This window comes from Amphiura filiformis, chromosome 14 (assembly GCF_039555335.1).
Source record: "Amphiura filiformis chromosome 14, Afil_fr2py, whole genome shotgun sequence".
Lineage (NCBI taxonomy): Eukaryota > Metazoa > Echinodermata > Ophiuroidea > Amphilepidida > Amphiuridae > Amphiura > Amphiura filiformis.
The window spans coordinates 12,769,357-12,781,540 of NC_092641.1; the positions used below are offsets into that span (position 1 = coordinate 12,769,357).

Consider the following 12,184-nt stretch of genomic DNA (forward strand, 5'->3'; position numbering starts at 1 on the left):
GGGATAGGCCAACTTTTAATTATCTACAACTTAAATATTATTGCAGGCAATACAGAATGTCCACCACCAGACCCGCCAGAGCTTGCCCGACGGATCATGAACATTTACGATGGCGACGAGGATCATGACTTTGACGATGATTTCACAAGTTTTGACACAAGCACCAATCACGCTGATGTCTCGAATCACGTGACATCAAGACAGACACCCCCTGCCAGAGAAACTAACAACAAAAACGAAGGGAGTCCTGAAGATGACGGTATCAAGCAAGAGATTGGTGTTGCAGCGACTCGTTCTGCTAGTATTACGCCACCACCGACCAGTCTGCCTCGTAGTACGGTACACATTATGGGACACTCTGCAGCGTCTCCGCTTAATGTACCGAGAAGATACCACAGAGATGGACTTCTTGATTATAGACTATTGGATGCTGCTCGGATGGAAGAAAGGTTTGTAATAATCAATGTTCAATCGATTGATCATCAATCAATCAATCAATCAATCAATCAATCAATCAGTCAGTCAGTCAGTCAGTCAGTCAGTCAGTCAGTCAATCGCTCGATCGATCGATCGATCGATCATTCAATCGATCATTCAATCAATCAACGAATCGGTCAATCGATCAATCAATCAGTCAGTCATAATTTTTTTCTAACTATCCCAGTTAAATTTAACGCCCGAGATATTTTTTGTTTAGCCTAAATCTTGTAAACAAAGATGTGGTGAGTTGTCAATCAATCAACCAATCAACCAATCAATCAGTCAGTCAGTCAATTAATCAATCAATCAATCTGTCAGTCAGTCAGTCAGTCAGTCAATCAATTTTTCTTACTATCCCAGTTAAATTTAACGCCCGAGATATTTTTCGTTTAGCCTAAATCTTGTGAACAAAAAATTTCGAGAGAATAGGAAGTGTACTGTATGTACTATCCTATGGGGCATTGTTATACGTGTTTGCTTCTCATATCAAAACCGCTGGAGCGATTCAACATATGTCCCTAATGGTAGGCCTCATGTAAGATAAGCTCTTACATACCTTCTGGACTTTTACATACCTTCAATATGTGACTAAAAATGCAAAATATAAACTTGTAAATACAACATGGCGTCTAAAGACAAGCCCATGATAATTCCCTGCAATCGATCAGTCAATCAGTCAATCAATCAATCAGTCAATCAGTCAATCAATCAATCAATCATCAGTAGGCCTATAAGATGCAATCAACATATCAATCCATCAATCAATATTAACCAATTAATCAATCAACATAATCAATCAATCAAAGTCATAAGACAAACCCATAAGAATCCCTGCATTATTTTTTAAACTGACGAAAGACTGAAAATGAGTCTATTCAAAGAAAAACAAGTTAGCCTAATGCGTAAAAATAATTTGATGTAAAAACTATACCGCATGGGTCAGAATATTCAATATTTATTTATTTATTATTTATTTGGTAAAATTGACAACAATACAGAAAATAACAAATAAGCAATCAATCATCAACACAAGAAACACACAACCAAGTCAATGAGTAAGTATAACCCATAAAGTTGGCTAAACTTATGCCAACTTTTTTCCAAATTTTTATTAATTTGGTTGGTAAAAGGGCGTTTTAAGAAGAAAACAAGTTGTAGGCTCCAAATTGGGAAGTGACTTCGCCAAATCGACTGTATTACGTGGCCTATTTCTTTAATACCGCGCCATGCATATCAAAAATGTACTTAGTATCCATTGATAAACAAAGATATCTAGTATGCGTGAAAAGGGAAGCTTTATTAAATGATGCATACTTAATGGCACCCTTTGTTAAGGGTTCAGTCTACTGTAAAGGGAATTATTTGATATCGACTAAGAATAACAGATAATGACACAAATACTCTTTTTTTCTGAAAAATATTCCAAAGCATTTATTGCACAATTTTGTCGCCACTGTCGATCTGCTAGATTTTAACAATGATGCACTTTTTAACTATACTTAATTTTTTGTTTCATCCACTTGGCATTGTAGATAATTCTCATTAAAATCTGTGTCAATTTGGTAAAAATGGTGATAACGTGAGCATCTAGGCACAATGTTTTTAAAACTTTGTTAAAATTTGTTTTGGTTTTGGTCACAACTTTTTATAATATTTAAATCTGAGACGAAAATATGTTGGTATTTTCGTCTCAGATTTAAATGTCAGATTATAATGGCCATAAAAACATTTGGTATAAAAATGCTATGTTAAATATATTTTGGTTTTGGTCAAAAAGTTTTAATAACATTTAAATATCGGGTTATAGCCTAAAGGCCATGAAAACGTTTCATATAAAAATGCTAATGTAGTAATGTATACTGATAAATACTTTTGTTAAGCCCGGTTCATAAGTTATTCGACGTCGAATATCCGATGCAAAAGTATCCGTTAATCTTTTTTTTCAAATCTTTGTATCTATAAATTTTTGTTGCCGAAAAATCTTCATCGAATAAAGTCGTCACCAAAAATACGGTATCAAATACTACTTCCTATTCCAGAAAAGTATACAGCACCAATTTTTTGGAATTAAAAAAAAAAATTAGGCCTATATTGTTTTGCTAAATGAAATATAGCTAAATCCTAATCATTTAGTTAAACCGGCAATAAAAGTCACATTTTAATATTTGGACAATTTGAGCCTTTAATTTTTGTCTTTATCATTGTTTATCTAGATTACAACAACACAACTTTCTCTCTGGATTCGACGGTAACGGCTCCAGTTTGGCGCCCTCTACCTCACCAAGTCCTCCGCCGCCTAAGAAGCCACGCCGCCAACGTAACGAAGATGACACGAAAGACCTCCGTGAGCTACAGAGAGATGTGCTGATACTACAAAAGGAAAAACTGGTTATGGAAAAGAAAAGCTTCAGATGGAGAAAGATAAACTAAGAATAGAGAAAGAAAATTTGTTGTTGGAAAGACACAGGTTAATATCTTCCTCGCACCTCTTGTTACCCGCCATGATGTCTTGATCAATTTGAAGCGCAGGAAAGGAGCATTGCGATTTCAATGGTCTTGATCTAGACTGACGTCCTCAGTCGACAGTCGTCACACACCAATCACAACACAAATAGCATGCGCAGTTGGTAGACGACGAAGGATGCAGTCTAGACTTGACTTCAAGTACAAACTTTTTCGTTTGTGATGAAGGTATGGTGTATGCATGCCAGAAGTATCCATCGGCCATCAGCGCTCATCTCTCTTTTGAAGTGACTTAGGCCCAGACTAGCTCAGACTATTCTTCCACCAGATACACGCTGCGTGCTGAAAGGATGTAGGCCTAGGCCTGTATCGTATTTTGATTGAAGGAGCTCGTGTATACGGACGACGTTGGAGCAACTTGAATTGTAGGCCTACACAAAGTAGGCCTACCTCGCTTAATATTGCGAACAATTCAGATGAAAAGGTTCAGTATGATTATGGAGAGAGTAGGCCCTAACCATCTTGGTGAAAATGTGAAAACCCAACAAGAACTTTAAAGAGTGTATCGTGGCTGTATATTGTAATGTAATCTAATTTTTCTATAAAGCAATAATAATATGGTTAACTTCCACATTTTCTTTCGATCTGCCGTATCGAAATCAGAGGATATTTAATCATAATTGTATAGGGCCTATACGACGGTTGTATTGGGTCACAATCTCATTATAGGGCCCATCAGCCGGAGACGAGTGTATAGGCCCTATATTACCATGACGCGGTACGGTTGATAAATCATGTCTTTCCATAGAGTTGTTTGTATCCCGAATTTGTATACAGTTTAATCAGCTCGTAATCGGCGGGCCTTATAACATCGCGGATTAATATCAATATATTTTCTTTCGAGATTTGGCTTGTGACAACTCGTCAGAAGTATCACGAATATTGATTTAAGTCCTATACCTTGCCTACTTTATTTTTACCACACACAATTATAGCCCAGGCAGGTCAACTACACCAGGCACAAAAAGAAACTCGTCAGTTATATTCATCCTTGCTGTTCAATAACTTGATAATTTTGGATTATTCTGAAATATACATTTTGTTAATTGGACTTTGCTTTCTCATTTGACACACTGTTCGTGAAAAACGAACAAGAATTGACCAAGATATGCGCCTACAAAGCCTCAAACCCCAAAATCAAAAGTTGCATTTTCGACGATTTTCAATGGGAACGCATCGTTGTGTTGCACACAAGCACCACGGGCCAATCAATAAAGCACACAGTTTAACAGGCACAATTGAATTGTTAAAATTGCAACTTTTCATTTTGGGGTTTGAGAGTTTGGAGGCGCATATCTTGGTCAATTCTTGCTCAATGTTCACGAACAGGGTGTCAAATGAGAAAGAAAAGTCCAATTAACAAATGTATATTTCAGAATAATCCAAAATGATCAAGTTATTGAACAGCAAGGATGAATATAACTGACGAGTTTCTTTTTGTGCCTGGTGTATATCTCTCTTAATGTGGATGTATTTTTCGGCGTAGTGATAAAAGCCTAACATTTCCCGCCGATTACGAGCTGATCAAAATATAGGTGAGAAGATAACGGCACGCGCATCATAGTTATAGCCTATTGTTGTGATCACCGCATACCGACGAATAGAATCGAACTATAAACCGTCTGTCTCCGCAATCCTATGTAGGCATATAAAATAGCGTCGGACATTGCTAGTATGTTGTGTTTCTTACAGTGCAAAGCTGTTTTTGACCTGATCGCTAATCGCGATCGGCGAATCGCGCATAGCACTTCACGTAATTATATAGGGACGGTTTATAGTAGGTCTAATTTGTTATTCGGCATTATGCGAATATCACTATGAACGGGTAATTGAGAAATTGGGATTTGCCAAAACGTCTCTTGTGATAGGTTTCTTTTGTTATACATAAGGTCAAGAAGACTGAGTACAATTTAAAAGAATAATGTTATACATGTTATCTGGGTAAGGTGTTTAGACATGCCAGCAAACACAAAATATTTCATAAAACGTTCAAATGTCGGGTTATGTAAAGGGTATAAAAACGTTTTAATACCATTAAAAAATATTTTTGAAAACTTCATGCAAAACATTCTTATTTAAGTGTTGACAAAATATTTTGCAAAAATGTTTGCCCAAAACATTTTACAATAACCATGATCGTTTTAAAAACGTTTTCACGACCTTTATATTACCCGACATTTAAATGTAATTAAAACGTTTTGAATAAACGTTTTAAGAACATTTTTTGTGTTTCCTACATAGGGACTATGCCATCTGCCGAATATCGACAAATCTCGATTTCTGAATAAGTCCTCAATAATGACCAGTGTTCCCGCTGAGGGCGTAGGACCCACGTTTTTATTGGGCAAACGTGTTAAGAAATTTATAGCCCAGAAGAATTTGAGAAACGCAAGTACAAAAATCACAAAATCTTAACTGGGCCACTCGTTTTTTCTTTATGAAAACTGTTAAATTTGTTGGTCCATAAAATCAATACTTTCAATCTTCAGTGGGAACACTGCTCATGATTGGTAAAATGAGTACTTGCCGAAACCATGGGAAAAAGGAAAACATACTCGCGTAAGAGTATTATAAGAAATAAGAGAAAGTTGAATTTGATACAAATTTATTTCAATATGCAACTGATGATAAAACTATATTTTAGCCTAGCGTAGATACTTGTAGCTATAGAATATTATAATATTATATCTTTTGTTCGTTTGTGAAAAAAAAGTTAAGCAAAACATAGTTTATTTCGACAGTGCAAGAACAAGATATGTATTCATATGAATCATAACACATCCATGCCCACTGTTTTGCAACTGTAAGGTGCTTTTACTTGCACTACAATGAGCCGAGAAGTAAAGGAGGTTACACTGGATAAAATTTGTCCGTGTAAGATTCGGCCAAAAATTGTCCACAGATCGGTCGGTATTCTTTTGTTACAGTATAAACTTTCCCCCAGATTTTCCACATTAGAGTCGGTCGGATGAGGACAATCAAACTATAATATAATGAACATGTTAATATCGTTCATCTGATACCAACATGTAACGGTGTTAATATTTTTTGTTGAAACTATTTTTTTTTTCATTTTCGAACGCATGGGATGAACACTTTTACAAATCTGTTGCAAAAATCTGTTGCAATAAGGTGTATGCTGTAAATCTAAGTGTTTAGGGTTTCTGTAACACTTTTAAACACTGCAAGGTGTTTAATGTTTCATTTACACAACAAAGATATAGGACACCTAAACACCAAAGTAAACACAAATTAAACACATAAACACAAAGAAAGAGGAAACATAATGAGAGTATTTAGATTCTAAACATTCAACATGTTTACTTTCAAAATTGTTTTGAAAGTAAACACACCAAATGTTTACAAAGTAAACACATGTGCATTTACTTTCCGAACAATATGTAAGTAAACATGTGGAATGTTTAGAATCTAAATACATGTAGGGCCTACTCTCATGTGTTTATGTGTTTACTTTGGTGTTTAGAATTTCTCATTTTAAACAAGCATTTAAAAGTACAAGTTTACTGTTTGTTTTCCAATTTACTAGTGTTTTGTTTAATAAAAGTATGGTCGGCCGTTCAGATGCAGAACGCTCCAACACTTTTCCAATCTTTCCAAAATTGACACTATTTACTTTCTGCATTTGAACGGCCGACCATACTTAACTTTAAGACATACGGACGCCTATGAAAATCATGCTTGCAGCTTGTAGATAATTTTGTACAGTATAACATTATATTGTGTATTATTTTATATAATATATTTACAACGAAAATTATTATTTTGGTGCTTTACAATAATTATGGTTGGATGATTATGGGTACAGGTTTACAAAAAAAAGAAGGAAAAAAAAAGGGAGGACGGGGGGTGGGGGGGGGGTTTGGGGCGAGGGGAACGGTTATCGATTCCCCCCGACTGCTCAAATATTTTCGGCCCGACAGCCTGACAAAAATAGGGGTCGTGACCCCGGCACCCTTTGAGCACGCCACCGACACTTACACGTCTCCAATCATGACTTCTGCTTTGATTACTCGATCAGGGCACCTGAAGCTGGTCTTTTTAAGTAAAATTCTATTCGAGGGCCGCTTGTCGCTTGGGTCGAATTTTTAGATAAGATAACATGTGAATCCCTCGTATTTGAGGAGAAGCTGTTGTCGTGACCTCCCTGAACCCCAACATTACTGACTATTCCCTATTATAATGGCTAGAATGAGGGCGACATTGTCGATTGTTTTGCAGTCCAATTTTGCTGTTGCCGGTTTATAATTCGCATTCGTCACTATGCGAAAATGACGACGAAAATAAATAAATTTTAACAAGGTTGTGTAATTTTATATACACATAATGAATTACTAGTATGTAACGTAAATAATAATCTGAATCTTTCATAATTATACAAAACGTGAATTGACCAAATTTCTTATTGTTTTTTTAAGTATTAGGCCTATTGAGTATGGACGCAACTAGGTAAAATTCATAATGCATGTGTCCAGATCCATATGCAAGTAGTAAGTATACCAGGGTGAAAGTCCCGACACCATGTACATGCTGTACCGTATTATTTATAATCCAGTGTGGTCTTGTAAAAAATATATATTTTACATGATCAGTGGCATTATAGGGTTTGGTCAGGCAGTATGTTCGTTAGCAGTGAAGTTAGCTCAATCGACAAGGCCTTCGACTATGGTGCGAGAGGTTGCGGGTTTGAACCCTGGCGGTGCCTAGTACGCTCCCGAGTTAGCTTGAAATTCCCCTGGACAAGGAACTCACTGCTAATTTGTCTCGTTGTAACCCGTACGACTAAACTCGGGGAGCTGATCCTGGCTGCGAAGGTTATTTGTGGAGTGTCTAGGGTCCGGGTGTGCGCTCTGTGCAAAGTCCCTGAATTGTTGTTTAATGGTTTATGGAATGATGTGGGGCCGTAGTGGTCAGCGACAACCTGTAAAGTGTGCTGAGGCTTGTGGGTCAACGTCTAAGCGCTGTGCATGTGCCTGTGCGTAGTGCACTATAAATCACTGGGTTTTTTTTAATCCGTGATTTGTGTTACCGCGTTCCGCGACAAGTTGCGCGCAAAATGTGTCACTTTTACACTATATTTAAGCCCAAAATAAAGGTGAAATTTTGTGTTTACCATGGCAATTATCAAGTTTGCAAACCAAATCATGGGGGGAGGGGGTACCCCTAACCTCACTGCAAATACCACGCTGGTATACTAAAGAAGTTTATGCTATTTCATTGAAAATCATTTAAATTGTTCTTTTTTAAGCTTGTAAAACTGTTAACTGTTAATGGAAACAACGTGATTAATAAGTACTAAAATATGATTTGTATAAGGTAAAAAATTGATATTTATTATAATTTTGTTACTGAGGTTACAACTCTTTGATCAATTGATTAAAATAATATATTTAATCGATGTATACAATTTCTTTTCACTTTGAGTGTTTATTTAGGCTACAACTGTTTGTCTTTTTTTCTTCATTTTAAACTCGTTACCTCAATATCCCATGCTGTTACTTTGTTTAAATCTCCGGGAGGGATGCATTCACATCAAAACGCAGTTCTTGTGCCTACACTGTAAAAAATAACTGAAAACACTAAAACGCTTTTATATTTATATTCTACACGTAAACGTATATAGAGGCGTTGCATACGATTAACACTATAACACGTTATAGAGGTTTGATATAAACACTCTAACACGTACATATCACCGATATAAACATTTTAGTGTTATATCCACCAATAAACGTGTTATAGTGTTAATCTTATTCAATTAACGCCTCCTATAGGCTTATTTTTACGTGTAGAATATAAATATAAACGCGTTTTAGTGTTAATATAAGTGTTATCCGTTGTTTTTAACAGTGTAGGCCTACGTTCTTAGAAAAATGATCTATATAGCAGAACCTATAATTAAACCTTTTTGTTCACTTTACATGACGAACAATTTGAGACCATTTTCCCCATTTTCCTTGAAATCAGAGCACGTTTAGTTAATCTACCCCCCCCCCCTTGTGACCTTCCTGCTTAAAACCAAACGGCATGTCGCGGATAGGTCAAACTAAATTTTTTCTGAATCGTTATGACCAGAGGAATACATTGACGTGGATATGATTTTGACAAAATCTGAACAATTTTGAAAATTTCAACCTTGTTGTTGTTGCACCATGTCCTTCAGATATCAAATAATTTTGGTGTTTTTAATTCGCGATATTATACACATTTTATGGCAAATAATTAAAAAATGATATTTGTAAAAACTTAACAGTTCTCAAAGTATATTGTGTAAATCTAATGATGTGTATAATACACGATATAGCTGGGATGAAAAGCCGTCCATCATACGAACACATATGAACATTTTCACATTGAAAATATAGATTTTTTTTTCCAAAAGCACTAAAAAATCTTTTTTGGGAAAAATGTATAATCTTCAATATGAAAAGTCAAAATTTGCAATTGATAGTCGGCTTTTCATCCCAGCTACATACACTTTAAGTACATACCATTAGATTTACGAAGTTTACTTCCAGGACTGTCAAAAATATCAGATTTTAATAATTTGCCAAAGGGCCTAAAATTTGTATTTCAAAAAATAAAAACTATTTGATATCAGAAGGACATTCCTCGTATTCAGGATGTAATTCGATATGTCTGATGTGCTCTAAGCCTCCCCAAAAAAATTCCAAAAACAAATACTGTGCAAACGTTGCTATCTCTGAGTCTTTATGCGCAAACACCGCTACAATGTAGACACACAATTAAACGTGCGGATAATGTTGGTAGATGTGGTGTGATATCAAATATGTGTTAAATGATATCAGAACAATCGGGACATCAATTATTGAATGGAGTTCGGTATGATTCGAACCCGGGGGGATTCGAAACCCTTTTTGAAGTCACCTCCTGGCTGGATCAACGTACCAGAATAAGGACACCCTCTGTCGTAATTTATAATTAAAAAAATATTATAAGAAACAATTATTAGTGTAGAGGGCGCTCATGTCTTGAGATTAGTCTTGAGAGTACAGTCTGCCAGGCGGTATAGGTAATTCCTCGTTCAATGCTGCAACACAACCAATATAAAAACAGCAACACTGTCGGCAACTGGACGGCAACACTGTCTGGTTGAAATTTATATCGCTATCAATATCATGGCTATATTTTCCGAGAGCAGGGTGGGGGGGGGATGGACACGTCTCACAATTTTGGTGGGTATGCTCCCTGGAATTTTTGAGGTGGTGGGTCAACCTGTTTTTTTTGTTGCCCAAATTTACGCAATCTTATCCTGTTTTTAGGTCTTTTTGGCCAGTGTCACTCTCTTTTTCATTTTTTTAAATAAATAATGTTCAGTTTTTTAGAACAGTTCATTCTCATGCCTGATTAAATGACTAAGCTTAGGGGATAACTACTGTAGCTAAGGGGTTAATAGTTAGGTGAAAAAGTTCAATTTGGTGACCACTCTCTGGCTAGTAAGGTTTGACGATTGATTCGACTTCTATGGACCATTTAGAAAAAAAAATAGCCACCATATCCCTCGCGAAAATCCCGTCATTTTTCGCTAGAGGCCAAAATCCAAAATGGCCGCCGCCACCATTTTGATAATTTAAGTTTTGAACCAGAGCACCTATAATCATGCACAAAGACACTTTTTCGGATATGTCGAGTACAAGGATTCCGATTCTGACATTAGTTTGACATTACGGCATCATTTTCACCCAGAAATCCAATCTTGAAAAATTTAGTTTTGAACAAGAGGACCTAAAATCGTGTACAAAGACATTTTTTTTGGATATATAAGTCGACCACAAGGATTTCAAATTTGACATTACTTTGACATTACGAACTCATATTTACCCAGAAATCCAAGATGGTGGCAGCCGGCGCCATCTTGAAAAAAATAAGTTTTGAACCAGATTACCTAAAATCGTGTACAAAGACACTTTATCCGGTAAGTCGACCCAAAGAAATCCGAATCTGACATTAACTTGACGTTAAAAAATCATTTTTGCCTAGAAATCCAAGATGGCCCCCATTTGGTAGAGCGTAAATGTGATTTTTGAATGAGAGCAGAAGCATAAGTGTGTCATTTCCGCCTTATCTGGGGTTCATGTCTCTTATAATGGGGTTTAAATTGCCTTATCTTGGGTTTACATCCCTTATCTAGGGATAAGGCGCCTTATCTGTGGTTTAGACGGCCTTATCCTGGGTTTACGTTCCTTACCTGTGGCTAAGATGCCTTAACCTTAGCATATCGCAGTCTAAACCCATATAAGGCATATAAACCCCAGATAATGCGCCGTAACCCCAGATAAGCGACGTAGACCCCAGATAAAGCAGTCTAAACCCCAAATAAGGCGCCTTAACCCTATATAAGGAACATAAACCCCAGAAAAGGCATCTAAACCCCACATAAGGTGCCTTAACTCTAGATAAGGGTTGTTAACCCCAGATAAGGGTCGTAAACCTCAGATAAGGCATCTAAACCCAAGATAAGGCGCCTTAACCCCAGATAAGAGACGTAAACTCGGATATGGCAGTCTAAACACCAGATAAGGCGCCGTTTGTGCTTTCCTTGAGTGCTGATCAGAACTGAAATGCACTTAAATGCTTTTGAAAAAATGGCTCTAAAAAGTGGTAAGTACTAAAAAGTTTGAATGGCCAAGTGTTATAAACTGACTGTACACAAATAAACGGCGTGATAGACTAGGAGCCCAGACAATTTATTCAGCTCATCAGACACAAAAGGTTTGATGGCCTGGTTATGTTAGTATAGGGCCAATATTCAAAATTCCATATTGCTGCCGGGTCACAGCCAGTACGTTTAGCCTGGGGGTCACAAAATAGGGGGCCAAAAATGCATTTATTCAGCTCAAGAGACACATGGACAAAACTTGTTGGATATCACTCCCAGGAGGATACTTTTCATGCATGCCTATAGCAATGACAGCAATTTGGGCCTGTACGGGGGCCCAGACAGTAGCCCCAAAGGGGCCCGCCCATATGGTGTTATTCAGCTGAAGAGACACATGGATAAAACTTTTTGCATTGGAACTATCACCCATTGGGGTGCTCAAAAATACCAATGACAGCAACTTTGTCCTGTACGGGGCCCAGACAGTAGCCTTAAAGGGCCTGATGTCCAACAACTGATTTATTCAGCTGAAGAGACACATGG

General features: G+C 36.9%; 1 protein-coding gene across 1 annotated transcript in view; it reads left to right on the forward strand.

The window, feature by feature from the left end:
• LOC140169730 (uncharacterized) overlaps positions 1 to 6,876 on the forward strand; it is a 14,828-nt gene extending 7,952 nt beyond the window's left edge. The window contains exons 2-3 of the mRNA XM_072193026.1: positions 47 to 449; positions 2,694 to 6,876. Coding sequence (XP_072049127.1) covers positions 47 to 449; positions 2,694 to 2,910 — 620 coding nt within the window. The 3' untranslated portion in view covers positions 2,911 to 6,876. The remainder of the gene's footprint in view (positions 1 to 46; positions 450 to 2,693) is intronic.
• The last annotated feature ends 5,308 nt before the right edge of the window (positions 6,877 to 12,184 follow it).